The sequence below is a fragment of the Pleurodeles waltl genome, chromosome 12 (genome assembly GCF_031143425.1).
Source record: "Pleurodeles waltl isolate 20211129_DDA chromosome 12, aPleWal1.hap1.20221129, whole genome shotgun sequence".
Lineage (NCBI taxonomy): Eukaryota > Metazoa > Chordata > Amphibia > Caudata > Salamandridae > Pleurodeles > Pleurodeles waltl.
The window spans coordinates 515478786-515499740 of NC_090451.1; the positions used below are offsets into that span (position 1 = coordinate 515478786).

At 43.7% G+C, this 20955-nt stretch overlaps 1 protein-coding gene across 1 annotated transcript in view; it reads right to left on the reverse strand.

Moving 5' to 3' along the window:
• The window catches only part of CNGB1 (cyclic nucleotide gated channel subunit beta 1), a 1925718-nt gene that overhangs the window by 633736 nt on the left and 1271027 nt on the right, over positions 1 to 20955 (reverse strand). The window contains exon 28 of the mRNA XM_069217388.1: positions 20083 to 20280. Coding sequence (XP_069073489.1) covers positions 20083 to 20280 — 198 coding nt within the window. The remainder of the gene's footprint in view (positions 1 to 20082; positions 20281 to 20955) is intronic.

Genomic DNA, 20955 nt, shown 5'->3' on the forward strand with positions numbered 1-20955 from the left:
ATTGCAGCTGAGAATCATTTTGGTATATTTTCCTTCCATTGCCGTGACTATTTTTAAACGTGTGCTTTCAATCTACTAAACTCCTTTTTTTAGGAACCTCGTGGTGAACTAATAATGTCTTCTTTGAACTGAGAAGTGCATTCCAGAGATTTTTGTCAGCTCGGTCATTAGTGAAAGCAAAACAGTTATTTACCCTGTAAGTATCTGTAAGCACTACACAGCACCACATTCTATGAACAGATGCTTACAGAGTAAGTAACATATTCAGTTTGAAGTATGTGTGGCTGTACATACACATTGGTGCTGATTCACAAAGGGCCTCCACACTTGTGGGGGGGGCTCCGCACACGTGGTGGGACCTCTGCAATGGGTAAATGCAGTATGGAGGTCCCGCCAGGAGTGCGGGCCCCCCCACTACGAATGCAGGGCCTCTGCCAAGAGTGCAGAGGTCCTCTGTGAATCGGGCCATTTGACTATAAAGCTGTATCTTCCCTGCAGTGCTTAGTGGGCAGATGAGGCAGTTGCTTTAAAAGGTGTTTTATTTGTCCAACCATAGCTTGTTGGTGTGTTAATATATCCACACAGTAATGTTTAGTGAATGCATGTGGTGTTCACAATGTTGCTGCCTAACATATTTAAACTAGGGGAATGTTACCTAAAAAAGGTACGCTAGCCTCTTTCTTCTTTTTATAGGGTGCTCTCAGAAGTACCAAAAGCACCCGCTTAGCTTTAGCATAACAGGTTTGAATGCATTTTGAAATCTGTTTCGTATTATCTGCTTTGGAAATTGGTTACCCTCTCTGTGGTGTTGCATAATGAACAAAATGTTGAGCAGCCTTGCAGGCTTTTGTTCGGTCATTATGCTTTACGTCTAATGTGTATAAAACTCTTCCCACAACTAAGCCAGGTTCTGGAAAGACAACTGACTATTATGTGGACCGATTTAAGTGGCAAGAAGAAATCACCTTGGGTAAAAACTTTGGCTTAGTCTGCAGAACTATCCTGTCACTATGTACTTAAATAAAAGGCTCTTGAATAGTGAGTGCATGTAACTCACTAACATGTCAAAGATGTAATAGTTACTAAGAAGGATACTTATCATTAACAAAACTTAACGTTTGCAGAATGGAGAGGTTCAACTGGTGGTCATACGAGCATGCTGAGGATTATATTTAAATTCCAGGCAGGTGCTGGTGGCATTTTAGGGGACATAACTCTTTTCAGACTCTCCTTAATGGCTCTGATCACTGGAATTGTAAAAAAAAAAAAAAAAAAAAAGATTGTTGGTTGTTTTGCAAGTAAGTGGTTAAAGCTCCTAGGTGTGGTCACATAGATGTATACGCCAAAGATCCTTTTTGTAAATGTAAAAGGTAGGAAATTAAATTATAATCCAAACTGCAAGATTTACCTTCTGGGGTTCGAGAGATCTGATCAGACCCTTATGTTGAGGGAGGAGTTCCAAGTTGATGGGAAGCTTTTTGTGAGGGGAGCTGGACATCTAAAAGAGCTGAATACTATGGTTGCCTGCCACATGTTGGGGCACTAGAATGAGCGTCAAAGGGACTTGCTGCATCTTTCTGACTACCTATGAACTGAGAGGGAGAGGCAGAAAAACGTAACCAAAGTTCCCTGACCTGCTCATCCATAGTGCATTTCTGATGGGCTGTGGCTGCGGGTAGCTGGAGGTGAAGCTAGGGCATTTTCATTTCTGTGCGTGGCAAAGAGATCAACTGTTGGAGTTCCCCACAACTGAACCTATGGCTATATGACTTAAAGGTGGCGTTCCCAATCATGTTCGCAGGTCCGCAAAGTCTCTGTCCACTCCTGGTAGATGTTTCACTGAAGAGTGCATGTTGTGTCAAACAACGCGCTTCAAATCTGCTGTACTAAAGTGGAGAGCAGAAGTGAATGTGCGCATCCCTGTTATTATATGTTGTACATTGCAGTCACATTGTCAGATTTTACAAGACCTATCTTGTTCTGTTCAAGTGAATAGTGGGGTTTGAGTGCCAATGAAATTACAATGAGTTAGAAGTAGTTGATGTGCTTGGTCTGCTGAAAAAAATCCCATGCACCATGTACAGTTACTTTGCCATGATTTGAGCCCCATCCTATGATCGATCTGTTGGTGGTCGTGATCACTTGGGGAAGAGGACCCAAGAAGGGTCTGCCCACCAACAGATTGTTAGTGCTCCACCAATGCAGGGAGTGCTGAGGGTCTGGCCTCTATCAACATTGGGACCTAGAACATTGTTTTAGAGGGCACATGTGTAATCCGGCATGCAGTACAGTTGTTATGCATGATGCCATCATCTCAAGCATTTTCACTGCAGTTCTCTCTGACACTATGCGAGGAGACTGAAAAAAGGCACTATCTGTTGAAATGCCATCACTCTCAGAAAGGCAGGGTAAGATGTGACAGCGTTTAGGACTGCTCCTAAGAAGGGTTGGACCTGGTGTGGTTGTAAATCGGACTTCTTCAAATTGACTGTAAATAGTAGGCAGTGTGGCAAATTGAGTACTGTATGAGTGGGTGCCAGGCACTCTGGACTGCTGCTGCTCTTGTTCACCCTGTTGTCTAGAAATACAATGATGCCTCCCCTTCAAGGTGAGCAGTCACAACAGCAAGACATTTGGTAAAGATCCTTGGGGCTGTTGTGACCCTGACCCTGAAGGGAAGTGCTGTGAACTGGTAGTGTTGACCATTTACCACAAACCAGAGATATCAGTCATGTGATTGATCAATAGAGATGTGAATGTAGGCGTCCTTGAGGACTAACACTGTAATGAAGATTCCTTGTTGGTGCATCAAGATGACATACTATAAGGTGATCGTATGAAAATGCTCTGACAGGATGAACTGGTTTAGAGGCCTGAGGTCTAGTATGGGCTGCTGTGTCCTGTCCGGTTTGAGGATGAGTAAGTAAACAGAATATACTCAGTATCCCTGTTTGTGTATGTGTACTGGTTGTATGGCCCATTTTGGAAGAAGGGACTGAACTTCCTCTTCAAGAAAGGGGAGAAGCTGTAGCCTGATACTCTTTGACTTGGTGGTATGTTGGGTGGGGTGGTACAGAAGTCAAGGCAATAGTCATTTTAAACTATTACAAGCACCCATTAGTCTGAGGTGATTTTCATTCAGAGTAGATGCATTTATCTGTCCCCCCTGGTATTTCTGTAGACGTGATGGGGGCAGGAAGCGCTGGGTGAGCGAGTAGTTAGTGGAAGGGACAACCTTGGGTACCCACCTTTACCCCTGCTTCTGCCATTGTTTCCTCTTTAGCCGTCTCTTGGGTGTCCCCTGGTGTTCTGGTGATCGTGAAAGTACTGCTGTTTGTTGCCTTTGAGATGTTTGTGTCCTCTTGTACTATGAAAAGCATCCTTTGAGGTGGTTGTTTGTAGAGCATGGATTTCACAACCTGTGTCTTTTTTCATCTTCTCTAGCATTCTGTCCACCTGGGGACCAATAAGATGTTCTCCGTTGAAGGGAATGTTGAGGAGGTATTGTTGCAGTCAAGCACACCTACGGAGCAATGTGCTGGTATTTAAACCTTGTGAGCATGTGTATGCAGCATCTAGAGCACAACAAATATTGGTGTTGGAAATTACTTTCTATTCAGCCACAAGTCCCTCACTGCACTTTCTGCATGTCTCAGGAACCTGTTTTGTTTTTAATGTCTTAGTTTCTTCCCAATTGAATCTGCCATTTTTTGACAGCAAAGCTACACAACTGGTGATACATCAGTGAGTCGTGGCACCTATTGTGACTCATTTACCTGCAGTGTCTCAATATTTCCCTTCTTTATCTGGGGTGGAGCATCCCCGGTGGTTTGTGTGAACGCCCTCTTCCTGGCTGCATGTATGAGAGTCTGGTCGAACATGTGCCCTAATGCAACAGGGTCTTCTGCAGAATCCTTAAGCTTTTTCTGTTCAGGGTGTAATCACAGTTGCCCTGATCAGCTCTTTCAAGTTGTTAGGGAATAATTTGATCATACCCTTTAACATGGGTAAGAACTGGATGCTGCACTCAGATTGTGAGAGGATCAATCATATGAAATTGCCTTCCCCTTCCACATCGTGCATTGCGGGGTCAAGCAGATCTTTGAAATAAATGGAATGCTGTTGTATCATCTTGGGGAGATGGTTTTACTGGGTAAGGATTTATATCATGATCCTTGTGGATTAATGTTGTAATCTTTCCATGGATCATCTTTTCCTGAGGGTTGGTCATATGGTTGCCCCTCCCCATATGGGCTGCCTGGGTCTACAAAGAGTGAATAGACATCTCTGGAGCAGGACTTGAAAAATCTACTCGATCAGTCGCTATAGCAAGTCATATTTGATCAGGTTGAGCTATTTTTAGGAATTACTCACCCCTTTTGGTAAGTTGACAAAGAACAGGTGTTCTGTTCAGTCAGAAAGTGGAGGAGGGATAAAAGATGCCTTTAAATCTTGTTCTTGTATGTCACATTTGCTCTGTGTTCACAGACAGAGGTCAAAAGTCAGTTTGTCTTACAATACATTTTCCTTCTGACTGCAGAGTTCTAGGATTTTGTAAGGTGACCTGTCTGACCTGCTGTTTAGAGTGTGAAATAAACGGCTATGGGGTGTCAGGTTTTTTCTAACACATTTAAATGACTAAATCAACTGTACAAACATTTCATAAGTAGTTGTGAAAGGCCATTTTTTTATTTGTGTGATGACAAGAATATTTTAATAGGATGAAAACAAATCAGAATACTTTACATGTTGATATGTAAAGGATATGATTTCTGAAACCCAATTTTCACAGATTGTTAATACACTATAAAGTTTTATCAGTAAAGCTGCAAGTTAGTAAAAAGGTTTTTGGGCATTTCTTGGAAATTTTCTATGTCTAGATGACAGTATGTGACCACATCATGGTTTAGTTATAAGTAGGGGCCTCTTTGCTAGTCTGGCGGTCCTTGGACTGCCAGACTCGCGGTTGATGTCAGACCGCTGCCAAAGCAGCGGTCCAGCCTCCATATCACAACCCTGGCGGAGCTGCCACGGTCAGACCGTCGGCACCACCAGATTGCCGCCAATCGACAGCCTGGCAGTACGGGCGGTCTTAAACAGCACAGCCCTGGGGATTACGAGTCCCGTCTCCGGCAGCTTTTGCATGGCACTCCCACTGCCATGCAAAGGCTGGCGGAGATGGGGTGCTGAGGGCCCCATGGGGGCCCCTGCACTGCCCATGCACGTGGCATGGACAGTGCAGGGACCTCCATGGACAGCCCTGTCGCGCTTTTCCCTGCCCGAATTACGGGTAGTGAAAAGCACGATGGGTGCTGTTGCATCCGATGCACCGCAATATTGCAGCCAGTTCAATTATGAGCTGGCGTCAATGTTGTGGTGAGTTTTCTGCTGGGGCAGCAGAAAACTCATAATACGTCTGGTGGGCAGAAAACCGCAGTGGTGGTTTTCCGTCCCAAAGAGTTTGGGGGGCGGCCTCTGCCGCCCGCAAAACTCAAAATGAGGCCCTAAGTGTTTAAACATCCTGAGAAACACTCCTGCCATGATGGCAATGCTATTAATAAACTAAAACCAAGTCATGTGCCCCTATATGTGGGCTAGATTCTTGTGATACATGAGCAAACTTTAGTCTACTTAAACAAAATAGATTTTTTTGTACCCCAGAAATGCTGGGCTCGCATATTTGAAGGTGCAATCATAAATAAGAATGAAGAAAAAGGCGACTCTGTAAACTATTTGCCTAGGATCACACAATTTGAGACCCATTTATGGGTCAAGTATATTATAGTGAAGTCGAGTACATTATTTAAGTTACTCGACCTGCAGGTCTAGTAAAAAATTACAGATTTTTCGAGGCCTGTAGAAATTGTGATGGTGGCAGAAGAGGCAGTGGTGAGATTGGGTTAAGTGATAGAGGACATGGTGGAATAAATGGCTGCGGTTAAGACAGTGGTGGTAAAGGTGCAGCGTGTGATCCTTGCTTTGGTGTGGTAGACAAAGGCTGAGATTCTGCCCATTTCTGGGTAAATAAAGAATAGTTACTCACCTGTAATCCTAGTTCTGTTCAAAAGGAATCCTTATCAAAGACATAAGCGCTGGGCAGACCATGCAGGGAATCCCAGAGAACTTTTAAAAATTATGCTAACTTTGTAGAGTACAATATATCCATGTTTGCAACCTATAAACCAAGGCTAAAATGTCCAGGTTTAATTTCATTTTCATTGTAAAAAAGAAACCAAATACATACAATTTTGTCACTGATAGCAAAGTGACCATAGAAAATATTTCACAAACCTTTTTTTTAAAGGTAAAGGAAAGGAAATGTCTGACATTGTTAGCTAAGCTGCAAGCGAAGTATAGTAGAGAAAAACTGGCACTGTGCTTTAAAAAACCTCACATTACACCCTTCATCCCATCATGCCTCCCAGAAGACAACTAGGTCCAGTGCTTTTTATAGAAATAAGGGGTTCTTGGGTGAAGAACTGCTGAAAAGTATCTTATTTCTTGTTCAGGAAGGTGGGAGGGTTGTTTATAACTTAGATAAGGGTTCCCCTGGAAGAGAATTAGGACTACAGCTGAGTAACATTTCCTTCTCTCCCAGGAGATCTTCATCAATAGTCATTGGCACTGAAGAGAAGAGCAAGCACATCCCATAAAGAAAAAGCTGTTAAGTTCAGTGATGGAAGGTTGGGATGTAAGACCTTGCGTCCAAACTGGTACAGGAGATCTTGTCTGCAAAGCAATCTCTAGTGTGGTCATTCTGACAGGTGAAAAAGGTCCATGAACCACAACTGCGAAGGCCATTCTGGTGCTATCATTAACATTCTGCTTTCAGACTTGTAGCATTTGATAAGAACTGTTGGTATTAGTGGAATTGGGGGAAATGTGTAAAGAAATGTCTTTGACTAATCTATCAAAAGGATATTCTCTTTTGACTTTAGGTGGAATAATATGGATGTGTAATCTTGGCATTTTCTGCTGTTTCCATCTGCAAACAAATCTATTAGTGGATTGCTCCAGTCTTGAAAACCTTCTTGCAAGAACTTGTTGTTCAAAACGTGGTTGTGGTTTTCTTGCAATACTCAGCTGAGTTTGCTTCTACATTCTGAACACCTGGAAGGTAAACAGCTGTTATTGTCAAATTTCTGGCTATTAACCATTTCCATATAGCTTGAGATTTGAGCGAGAGTGCTCTCAAGTGAGTTCCTCCTAGCATGTTCAGATAAATACATTGTTGTTTTATTGTCTGTCTGAACAATAAACAAGTTTGTTGCTATGAGTGGAAGAAAAGACTTCAAATCCAGATAAACAGCTCTCAATTCTGGAAGGTTAATATGGTAGGTCTTTTCTTTGTCCGACCATACTCCCTGGTTTGTAAGTGTCCCATGTGAGCTGCCCATCCCTGGAGAAATGAATCTGTAAATAGAGTTTGAACTAGAAGATCCTGATGGAATGATATCCTTTTCAGTAAATTCTTATCTGTTTCCACCATGGAAGAGATTGGATTGCAACCTGTGAGAGATTCTGTTTCTTTTCCCAGTGGTCCAAAAACCAATTCCACTGATCCTCTAGGTATTGTTGTAAAGGCCTCATGTGAAGTCTTGCATGTGGAACCAGAAAAATGCAAGAGGCCATCGACTCCCAGTAGGGATGAAAACTGTCTTGCTATTGGCTGAAGAATGTGAAAGTGATTTTGTGATGATAGGCTCTCCTCTGAAGAGTACACTTTTGCGAACTGTGTATCCACTATCGCTCCAAGGTATTCTATTTTTGGCACTGGGTAAGTGGCAGTTTTCCTAACGTTCACCAAAAGATCCAACTTGATTAACGTTTTTCGGCATATCTAAAAATATCTTCTGTAATAATATGCTTTTTGTTAGCTAGTCGCCTAGGTAAGGATAAACAAAGATTTTTGTTTCCGTAGATTAGTTGTGACGACCGCCATAAATTTTGAAAATGTTTGAGGAGCTGATTTTAGTCTAAAAGGTAGGAAGTTGTATGCATTGAAAATGTTAGTAGCCTACAATAAATTCAGGAGATGTTTGATGTTTGTTATCAGAATGTGGAAGTAGGCATCTTGACACTCTGTTGCACAAATTCAGTCTCCTTGTTGTAGTAGAGGATAGATCTGATGTAATGCCAACATCCAGAACTTTTCTTTCTTTATGTACTTGTTTAATACTTGAAGATTGAGAATAGGCCTTAATTTTTTATTGGTCCTTTTTTCTCAATCAGAAAGTATGGGGAATACATTTCCAATCCTCTTAAGTGACAAGAAACCTCCTATACAGCATTTTTCTACAATATACTGTTGACTTCCTTCTGCAGCAGATCTTTCTGATAAGTCTATGTTTTGGTTGGTGGAACAGAAACAGGAGGAGACTTGAAACAATGAGAGTATCCACTCTAAACAATATTAAAGACACATTTGCCTGTTTTTATGAAACGCCACTCTTTCAGATGCTTGACAATACTTCCACCACCAGAGTGACTGACGGAGGAGGTAATAGCAAATCATCGCTTGGTTGGAGGTTTCCTGCAGATGTGGATTGTTGCTGTTGGCTTCCTCGACCTTTGGGGTATTTACAAGGATGATATATCTCTGTTGCTGTTAGTGGTAAGACCAGTGAGGGATTTGAACCTTCAAATATCTCCTATTTTAGGGCCTCTACCTCTTATGGTATTACAGTATTATTTTCTTTTATCTAGACCAACAGATTTAAAGTGTCCATTTCAGTCTTCATGCAAGACATTTCATTGTTTGTCTGAGATCCAAAAAGAGTGTTCCCCGAAAGCGGCAAATTCAGAATGTAATGTGTTTCTGGTCTGGGTCTAGTCAGTCTGAACCAATAACTTTTCCTTGCACAGATTCCATGACAATAGCCACGAGTAGCTAGATCTATGTGTCTGCTTCTGCATTTGTTCTTTGGTTTGATACCAGGCGAACCTCAAAAGAATTTCTTGAAAGTGCTGTTTGTCCTTTTTTGGGGGTGGGGGCATTCAATAGATCTTTATAGTGAATCCAACTGAGATCTACCATATCTCCCCAACAGGGGTGTTGCCCTGGCAACTTTCAGTACAGATGCCAATGTTCCACACATCTTTTCCTCAATGAATCTATCTGTTTACTCTCTTTATCAGGTGGTACGGAAGAGGAGCAACAGGGTGGGGGGCATTCTTGATGTGGCTACAACCACCAAATCTGGAGGAGGACTGTTTTAAGGAACAGAGGACCCTGGTCAGGTGCTTTATATGTTTTGAGAAGCCCAGATGGAGAAGAATTCACTGATGCAGATGTGAGGAATAGCTGCATTGCAGGTTCCAAAAGGCCAGGGACTAGAGGAAGTGAAAGTCCTGCTGTCACTCTGTGATATAGGGTTTCAAATACAACAGAGGCTGATGTAGTAGGCATAGGTATGTTAATGTCTAACTTTGCTGATCCTCTAACCAACAAAGTGTTTAAAGTTACCAGATCATCTAATGGAGAGACTTTTCTTGGAAGTATTTCGGTCAGAGTAGGAGAATAAACCCTGACTGATGAGCTAGTAATAGTAGTCCCAATCGGAGATCGTATTCTGTTTTGAGATCATGATCTCCAACTTGATCTTCTGGAATATTTGGACTTTGAACTGCTTTTTGAAGCTCACCTAGAACTAGTTCTAGATCTGGAGTGATGGAGCTATCTTGGACTTCTAGATCTGTGTGGAGATCTAGGTGGCAAAGTTGTCAGTTGTGGGCTGCTTAGAGGGATTACAGGAGCAGCAGGAGGAGTTTGTGGCATCATATTAGATGGTGTGCCTTGAAAGAAATGAGCAGACATTGAGTCACTGATTTCCAAGGCAATGGTGCACTTGAAAGCTGGATATCAGGTGTGACCCGCAGTGGAGAATAGGTGCAGGATTAATATGAGTCTGTTGTGTATTGCAAACTGTGGCAAAATGATTAAAGTAGATTGAGATCTAGCTGACGATGTGGAGCGAGGTCTAGATTCTTTGGTTGACAGTAGCTCTGTTGGTAGTGATGCAATGAACTATGATTTGACGTTGAGATGTGCTTTGTGGCGAGAGTGACTTAGAGGATACTTCGATTGTGAATGTCTTTAGTGGAGATCTGTCAGAGTGTGGATCTGCCTGAGCCTTCTTGTTCCCCACAAGAGCACTTCACAAAGAGATAAGGTATTTTGACAAGAGAATATTTTGTTTTCAGTCAAAAAAGGAGTAACCTTACTCTAAGTCTTGAAAGATGTTGAGTGAATATATAAAAGGAAGGTCTTGGAAAGATTTTCCCATAATTTTAAGCCAAAGAAGCAGAGCTCAGTGCCTCAGAATCTTGTCTCCAAGTGATGGAAACATTAACTGTAGAGGTTTTTAAAGGCACAATGCCAGTTTTCTCAACTATAAATGTCATTGCAGCCCATTGGCTAACAATGCCCCTTTACATTTCGTTTTTAAAATGATTTATAGAAGATTTCTATGGTCGCTTCGCTATTAGTGACACAATTGTATGTATTTGTCTTCTTTTTTTAAATGAAAGTTACATGAAAGTTGGCCATTTGTAGCCTTACTTTAGAGGCTGCAAACATGTATGTACTGTACTGTTGTAAAAAGTTAGATATGCATATATTTTTAAAAGAGCACCAGGATACCTGTGCATCTTCCTTTGAGATTGTAAAAGCTCACTTTTGGGTAGATATGGGACAACACCGAAAATATGAGAGGCCTCTGGCGAGATATACAAGGCCCTGCAATAGAACCTGGCACTCTGCAACTGTTATTCCATGTGGACCGCAGACTCCAGAACCACGTTGGTCCATTTGGACCGCAGACTCCAGAATCACAAGACTGCAGACTGTAATAAGAGGAGATACACAAACACCCACTACATTCCCACTCAAAATGGGAGGCTGGCTGCAACCAAGCATTCACAGACATACAGTGGAAGCAGACACTGCTGTTAAAGAGGTTTTAAGAAAGCTAGATTGTGCCTATTACACTACATACATGATGCTGGCCATTTTTCACCTCTTAAACTCTGATGTTGCGCCACACTACCCCAAATGTGGCGAGCCAGAAGCCACATACGTTCACTTAGTGTGGGATTGCCCTTGAGTCATGGTATACTGGGAGGCGGTGATAAACTGCTACTCGGTGCATATGTTACTCACCATACAACTTACACCTCAAACATGTTTGTTGGGCATAACTGGTATTAAAACAAAATTCAATTGAAACAAAGATTTGTACAGCTTACATTACTCCTAGCGAAATGTGTGTAGCAATTCACTGGATGAGTCGTAGGTCCCCCGAGGGGCAGCAGAGGATACATGATGGTATGGAAAGGACAACAGAGGAGAAAATTAAGATGACATTGACTAGAAATGAAGTGAAAATGCAGGACAACCTGGAGCTATGGCAGCGATTAACAGGTGCTCTACCCTCCTGATGAAAGACACCCCCTTGATAGATTACTACTTTTAACATAACAAGAAACACCATGTTCACTACTAGATAGCTGTTGCCCATGACAAACCCTTGTTACAGTCTGCCACAATGCATTTGTGTCCTATTTGATGTAGCTCTGTGCTACCTCAGCAAGATAGTACTCGCAAGTTACGTTATGCTGTTATGCAAAACTGAATAAAAAAAGTTGTTGCAGTCATGTTGTCAATGATGTCATAGATCATTTCATGGGTGATGTGGTATAATTAGCAGTAATTAACAAGGGCACAAGTTATAGATACTTTAGGACACAAGTTATAATTACTAGATATATCCATAACTGGTGAATTTCAGTGTTTTTTTTTAGTTTAAAATGTTATGTTGTCACAGACATTTTCACCCAACTATAACGTTACTTTTCAGTGAATTTGTAAGTTTAAAAAAAATATAAAGTAAGATATAATGACAGTTCCTAACTATAATGTCACTTTAAGCTTTGTTTTTGTAGTGCATTTCAAGTTTTTTTTTAACTTAAAGTAACATTTTATTACCATACATAAAGCCAGCCCCACGCCAGGCATGGCCTTTAGCCACCTGTGCAATGGAGTGGACCGCAGGCGCTGGCCAGTGGTCTGGCCCTGTATCCATCCCCTTTGAGGGCAGCTAACCCCTCGCCACATGTGGCCTTTCTGAAAAAATACTAAGCAAATTTACACCAAACTATGCACAGGTAACTGCTCAAGAAAAGTTCTACTTTTGTGCCAAATTTGATGCAATTCGATTTACCTGTTTTTTTTGGAGAGCAAAAATTCCTATATGGAATCAAAATGGGAAATGGCATTTGGGACACCTTCATTTTCCTTTGTCCATTCTTTGGCAAATCTCCAAAAAACTTGAAGGATGCAAAGTTTGTACTTTTTGTTGAAAAGCTCCATGCAGATTTGTCCAACTATGCCAAAGTTATAAAGAAGACAATGGAAACTATGATTCAACCATAACTACACTGGTGCTACCACTGCCAGTGTAAAATATACACACACACACTGGATAAGGCAATACAATGCACTTCAATATAAAAAACAGAAAGGAAATGAACATCACACAGCAGGCCTATCTACCCACAGTGTCTCACTCATGTTACTAGTGAGCCCACGCAAAAGAGATGGAGGCTAGTTCACAAAGTCTGAACCATGCCAGAGTTGAATACCTTGCCAAGCGCGAAGGTGCTACTGAAAAGACCCCAATGTGTGAGGTGGGCAGATTTTGTATATCTAATTCCTGTAGCTCCTTTGCCTATGATAGGAGTGAAAATGCTGGTGCATTATTACTAGGAACGAGAGAAGAATGCGGTCAATCTGCTTACTGCAGTGCTCACCTGCACACACTTGCTCCGTATATTTACACAGGTTACAGAAATCTGCTAACGATGTTTGTGCAAGCCCAAAAAACAATTGCATCTAGATAAATATTTTGTAAAATAGCCCTTTGATCTGAAGTGATTTTGCTGATGACTGATGTTCAAAAAATAGCTTGAAAAGTATTGTGAGGCCTGCATTTTAACAACTGTGACAGATGTAGCATGTCACCTGATCTTGATACACCGCATCATCAATGTCCCTGGGTCAAACAACCAGCTGGAATATAAGTGATGAAGCCAAACTAAGCATTCATTCTACATGTCAGAGATGTTCTTTAATAAGATCCAACACAGAAAAACAGGCTTTAAAAACAACACTTAAACAATATCTTTATATTGTGGATTGGAGACTGGTGAAGCCCTGGTTTTTGGTTGGTTCCTCAGTTGACCACATGCCCACCCACACTTACTTCTACATACTACGTGTGCCAGTCCAAATGAACACTTTTTTAATCACTATAAAGTCCATGGCTTCTTCTTTAAAGTACACAGTAATAAACATGAGAATTGATTTTCTATTTTTTTTTAGTCTCAATAATTAATATTTGCATAATCAGGTGATAGATATAAACCAGACTGGGTAAGAGCCCTTCATGAATAAAACCAAGTGAGACTGCAAGTTAATTAACTATCAAACATGACACCCTGAGACCACTGATAATTAGCAGACATAGGGGGTGATTCTAATTCTGGCGGGCGGCGGAGGCCGCCCGCCAGAATTCCGCCCCCATAATACCGCTCCGCGGTCAGAAGACCGCGGAGGGTATTATGAGTTTTTCCCTGGGCTGGCGGGCGGTCTCCAAAAGACCGCCCGCCAGCCCAGGGAAAAACTCCCTTCCCACGAGGATGCCGGCTCGTAATCGAGCCGGCGGAGTGGGAAGGTGCGACGGGTGCAGTAGCACCCGTCGCGTATTTCAGTGTCTGCAAGGCAGACACTGAAATACCTTGCGGGGCCCTCTTACGGGGGCCCCTGCCGTGCCCATGCCATTGGCATGGGCACGGCAGGGGCCCCCAGGGGCCCCGCGACCCCCCCTACCGCCATCCTGTTCATGGCGGTTTTCCCGCCATGAACAGGATGGCGGTAGGGGGGGTCAGAATCCCCCATGGCGGCGCAGCAAGCTGCGCCGCCATGGGGGATTCTGAGGGCAGCGGTAAACCGGCGGGAGACCGCCGGTTTACCCTTTCTGACCGCGGCCAAAGCGCCGCGGTCAGAATGCCCTGCGGGGCACCGCCGGCCTGTCGGCGGTGCTCCCGCCGACCCTCGCCCCGGCGGTCGAAGACCGCCGGGGTTAGAATCAGCCCCATAGTCTCAGACAAGGAGATCACCCTAGAACACATAAAACCCATGGTGGCCGAAACTGTGCACTGCCAAAAGGCACTGGAGCTGGCCAACTTAACAGACAGAGGAAACGATGCAGAAGACGATCCTGCTGCAATAATATGTGAATGGTAAGCATCCAAGAAAAGATGGAAGGCCCTAGTGTGGAACTGTTCCTTGAAGATTGGCTTTCCTTTGAGGTTCATGGGGACAAAACTGTAAAATGGTTTACAATAGAGAGAGTACATTGAGTCCCCGGGCAGCTGCCTGTCCCAGTGCACCACTGCAACCGGTAGTCACCAGACTGCTCAACTTTCGGTATCAAAATGCCATCCCACAAGGGGCAAAGATGCAAGAATCCTGGGAACTTGAAGGACAAATCGTCCACTTATACCCAGACTACACAACAGCAGTGTCAAGCAGCCTCTCCGGACACTGGATCTTAGATTTGCACTGTTTTGCTCAGCAAAACTCTGAATAATCGACAAGGAACCGCAGACTTCTTCAAAGCAGCAGCAGGGGTATGGGAATAGCTGGACAGCCACAGCTACCCTCTACCGGATGACAGAGAAGTGAGCTGACCATCCAAATGGCAGGAAAGAAAGAGACGTTGCAAGGCACGGAGCCAAACACAGGTAACGCCCACTGAAACCAAGCAGAATCAGAAAGAGCAACAGTGGTAGACAACATGTAGTGATGACACACCCTGGAAACCATTAACAGATGGGAACCTCTACTGAAAATGAATGGGGACTCAGATGAAGGGGATTTGGAGCAGGAGGAAGACTGGGAGAATTCAGGACTACTGGTGGTCACCCCGATGATGTCAGAAGATATATTTTAGGGGTCTTCAAAGAAGATGACTGAACAGCTGGCGGAGAACTGGTGGACATGGCGGATACTGCGGGTGAATGATGGCACCCATTTCCCGCAGGCAGTGTCCTATAAAAAATTCAGCTATGCCAATCAATGCGCAATGTATATGCACCCACAATTTGACTTACAGGGGTGATGGACATACCATACATTGGGGAGGCAGCCAGTTTGAAGACCGTTGTGCGGTAAGGGTGAGAAGGGAGTTTGGGAGCAGTTAACAGGTTTGCGGTGACACAAGGACACATTGATCAGAGAGAAGCAATGGACCACCCTGAGAGGATCACAAGACATGGGAAGTTGACTCTAACACCAAACTTAACACGGCACATGCACTGAAACTCCTAACTTGGAAAGTTAATGGGCTCGGGACTCTTTAAAAGTGGGCTGGTTGCACAAGCATTGGCAAGGTATGCTGCAGATGTGGTATTGCTCCAAGAGACACACATGAAGGGCACCAAATGCAACTAAGTGTGGTGCAGGAAATCGACAGTGGCCAGTCACTCAGACTATACCACAGGGTCGGGAAGAGTAGCTATTCTCCTCAAGAAGTCACTAGCCTTCCAGGTAACACAAACCTAGACAGATGACCTGGGGAGATATAATGTGACACTGGAAGAATGGGAAGGGGAGCCCCGGTGACATGGCTGACGCTATTGGTTAACAACAGCACACATCTCCCACGGGCAGTGCCCCCTACAGAATTCAGCTAATCTACATCAAAGCACAATGTATATGTGCCAACGTTTAACTTACAGGGGTGACATTCATATTGTGCATTGAGGAGGCAGCCAATTTGAAGACAGTTGCATGGTGAGGGTGAGGAGGGAGTTTGGGAGCAGTTAACAGGTTTGCGGCCATACAAAGACACATTAATCAGAGAGAAGCAATGTACCACCCTGAGATGGTCACAAGATATGGGAAGCAGAATCTAACACCAAACGTAACATGGCACACACACTGAAACTCCTAATTTGGAATGCTACAGGCTCAGGACTCTCATTGAAGGTGAGCCGGGCCCTCAAGCACTGGCAAAATATGCCGTGGATGTGGTATTCCTCCAAGAGACACACACGAGGGGAACCAAATGCAAGTACTTTGGGCGCTGGGAAACCTAAAGTGGACAGTCACTCAGGCTATAACACAGAGTCGAGAGGAGTACCTATTCTCCTCAAACAGCCACTGGCCTTCCAGGTGACACAGACCTGGATGGATAACCTGGGGAGATATAATGTGACACTGGGCCAGTCACTCAGGCTATACCACAGAGTCAAGAGGAGTAGCTATTCTCCTCAAGAAGTCACTGGCCTTCCTGGTGACACAGACCTGGAGAGATATAATGTGACACTGGGAGAATGGGAAGCAGAGACACTGACTCTGGTCAATGTGTATGTCTCACCGGGCTTAAAAGCAGATACCGTCTTGAAACTGGAACAGATCCTTACAGACTTACCTGCAGATGTCACAGTTCAAGGGGAAGATTCCATTACAGCCCTTCACACACAACTAGATAGAACCATCCCAAAACCAGACATAACATCCACTAACAGGAAAACTACAGAGTTCTGTAAAGGCAATGGGTGTGGGAGATATTTGAAGTAGTCTGAATGGGATGCGTAAAAGCTACTCCTATTACTGAGAAGTGCATAATACGCACTCCTGCATAGATTATTTCTTCACCCCACTTACAACGTTAGACAGATTCACAGAAGCTGAAAACAGGACAAGAGGTATATCAGATCATTCCCCATTAAGCATTATGCTGACCACACAGAAGGTTAAGGGAAGAGGGGAGTGGACAATGGCAGCCTGTAGATTGACATAGGGAGGTAGAACACTTGGATGACGCCGCAGAGCTTTATTTTAAAGAAAATGCAAAAGATGCTGAAATGCTATGGGAAGCATATGAGACCACAATAAGGGGCATTATAATCTCACAGGAGGCGACAGAAAAAAGACAAAGGCAAAAACAGTGCCTTGAACTGGAAAGGGAGATAATGAAGCTAGAACAGGATTATACACTCTCCCCTCAGATGATACACAAACAGTCATCACTCTTAAAACAGAGGAGATCAGGATGTTAACAACAGAGAACGCTAGAATAACCTACATGGCACAACAGAAACGGATATATGAAGCAGGAGACAAGACAGAAGCTTATAGCATGGCTCTGTTGTAGGGAACAAGAGAGAAATTAGAGAGACTGTCAACCCAAATGGTAAAAAAATTAGAGGGAGCATAGAAATAGCAGCGGATTGTATGCAGGAATTTTACACAATTATACCACACCGCCCATGGCAGACCTCCGCGCCTTTGTCCAGGACACCCCTGTAGGTTGCCTGATAGAGGAGGAGCCCAAACATTGGAAGACAACATTACACAAGAGGAAATGCACACTGCCCTCAAACAGTCCCGTCTGGGAAAACACGGGGTCCAAATGGGCTCCTGGTGGAATTTTTGAAACAAATGTCCCATAGAATAACAGAACCCTTACATACAATGTACATGGAGGCATACAGCAAGTGAGTACTCTTCAAGGGCTTACGAACTGCAACCACAGTGATGATCCCTAAGGCAGGCAAACCACCAAATAGATTGGACTCCTTTCACCCAATATCCCTAGTCAATGTAGATAATAAGGTACTGGTGAAAGTGTTGGCAAACCGACTACGGGGTGAATGTCGGACCTGGTACACCCAGACCAGAATTACTTTATACCACACAGAGCTACCAAATTGAACCTCCGGCGCTTTTATAATATTATTGCAGGAGCAGAGGAACTTGATATACCTTTAGCGGTGGTGTCACTAGACACACACAAAGCTTTCGACTCTATTGAGTGTCCCTTCCTGTTTGCAATGATGGGAAAACTAGGCTTCGGACACAAATTCATGTGGGTGAAACCCTATTACCTGACTCAAGATTAATGGAACCTTCTCTAGGGACTTCCCAGTTCGGAGAGTACAAGGCTGTACCCTGTTGTCAATGCTTTTTGCATTGGCGACAGAAGGCATGGAGGAATGGATTAGAGTGGATGCCCACATATGTAGATGGAAAGGGGGATGCACCTGGGAAGGTTGACTATCCCTCTATGCGGATGATGTACTGCTATATTTGAGACTAGGAGAGCTATTTGAGGAGTATGTCACATTCTCAGGCTTGAGTGGGAGACACCCCTTGTATTTCCTATGGGCAAATGGAACGCTGAGAGGGAACTAACCTTGCCGCCGAAGATTATCACCCACCACTTTAACTATATGGGTTCTCAGTCTCAAAAAGCGAGTGCACACATTGTGAAGATAATTTAGATCCACTACTTCGCAGGTTGGAAAAGGATATTATTTGCAGGGGGCACTGCCCCTTTCCATCCTGGGCAGAGCAGCAATATTTAAAACAGTTGCGCTGCCCCGAGTCACCTACATTGTGTAAAATCGCCCTTACACAATCCCAGAGATGTTTTTTGGGTGATAAATACATCACTCTGGACCTTTTTATTGCAGAACGGTCAACCACGATTAGTGCTGTCCACACTTCTAAGAGCCATATGTGAAGGGGGATTAGCGCTGCCAAAGACCTGAATACACCCTGCTAGATGATCCAGTGCTTAAACTGGGCTGGATTTACCTGGGACCGAGGGGGTACCTCCACACACTATATGGAGGGAAATTAAGAACAGATGCCCCACCAGCAACTGTTACAGTAGTAACTATTTGGTGTAAACTTATGAAGGAAATGGGATGAGTAAAGAGTATGACCCCAAAACCCCGCTGTGGATGTAAATGTGATTGGGCCCGGTATCAGAGTTACCTGGTTTCAAAAAATGGGGCATGACTGGATTATTGAAACTGAGGGACGTATGGGATGCAAATGGAAAGGTGCCTTCCAAACACCTGCGGGCAGAATATAAAATGTCACCAATGCTTACTGTCAAATATCTCCAACTATGACACACAGCACAGGCAGCAATGCCTCAAGATGAGGAAACCCAAGAAGAGTCCCCACTGGAGTGGAGAATCTTGGATGGCCACATGATAGTGAAAGCTATTTCTTACATAAGTAACTTTCATGGGGAACATGCAGCACAACCAAGAGCCACTAAGGGCTCGACAGCAAGCAGACATTGGGAAACTGGATGATGGAGACTAGAGGGATGCACTACAATTCCCTAGAGAGGTTGCCAAAAAAGCAACATCCTGCCTAATCCAACACAAAATATTGCATAGAACATACTACACCAGAACACTACTACTCAAAATGGGCAGAACTAGGTGTGTTACGTGTTTGAGACAGCGTGGAGAGAGGGAACCTTCAAACACACATTGTGGGACTTCTCCAAACTCCGACTATTCTGGGAGGGAGTGAAAGCAAAACTGTAGGAGGCCACAGAAGTGACAACTGAAGCCCATCTCCCACTAGTAATACTGAGAATATAACGGAATTGGAGGCAACATCCTCTAGGACACTACTCATCAATCTAGGCTTCCTGCTAGCAAAAGTGAGATTGCTAGGAAATGGAGCAGCGCTAAATGCCTGGAACTCCGAGATTGGGAAAGGGGCATGGGTATATATCAAATGAGAGAGTAAATGGTGTACGAGGGGAGGGGCTGCCTCCACAAATGGGGGCATCAGGGACTAGAGAGACAATAGAACTACACTTGTACTCGAGGGGTCACTGAAGAGATTCACGCCGTCTTAGCTGAATGCCCAGGGGGGAGACCGGCCCTCAAAAGGAAGATATGGTGGAGAGGAAATATGCTGTAATGGTCTATTATATGCAGTGCACAATGTATGAGAGGGGGTCTGCTGGAAAAACCAGGGAAACATAACATATCGCTGTAATAAATGTAATCTGTTTTATTATGGTTTGTTGGTTTCCAATATTATTCGACCATCTATGCCATTTCATTTTAAAAATCAAATTAAATATAGTCCAAAAAAGAAATACTATTCAAACATGGACCATGATGCATTTTCACCCTCAGCCTCTCTAACCATACAAAAAGCTCTATCGTCAGGACCGAATAGATCTTTGTACTCACTGGTCAAAGGATCAATGCTGGATGGGAACTTATAGCGTTCATAATGCTTGCGCCAAGGCCGTGTTTTGAATTTGCAGCAAAGCATCTCACAGTAATGCTCCTCCACTTTCACTTCCTCTGGCTCTTTCTTCTCCTCCGGCGGAGGCGGTGGAGGGGGAGGGGGAGGTGGTGCCACTGCACCACCTTTCTTTGAAGGAGCTGCAAGGAAATGATGTGCAAAGTTTCAATGTTAGTATTTGACACAATTGACTTCTATTTTCAGCCTGAGCTTTTTGTCTACATAATGTGATTTTTAGCTCAAGGAGATAAATACATTTGACTGCACCTTTGAATGGATCTTGGGAAAGATCAAACGATAGAGGGGATTTCTTGAGAAACTGGACTTACTGAAGGATTCTGAGCCAGAAAGTGAGCGATAGATCGAGTGAGATAGGGACAGAAAGAGAGCAAAAAAGAAAGCATGATAGAGAGAGTCAGAGATGGGGAGAGAGAAACTGGATTGTGGCAAGGAAGAGCCGGATGAATACTGAAAAAGAACAGCCACAGCAGGAAGAGCAGAGAGGACTACTAAAGGAGCAGGGTTGGGAGAGTACTGTGCAGACTCTGGTGTGTTTGAGGCGCACACTGTAAAGATAAACAGATAGGTGTCTCGACAAAGATCCCATAATGGTTGGTCTGTTTCCAACTGGTCTGAAACAAATGGGATCTCGTTTGCCAATTTTACTTCACTCAGGCACAAGCAGAAACACACGCCCTCAAACTGGCAGATGTAACAACACCAGCATATTTCTCATTTGCTATGCCCATTACTGGAAAGAATGTCAAGTGTGCTCCCTAGTATAAATGGCTACTGCATGAAAGCTGTCACCGTAA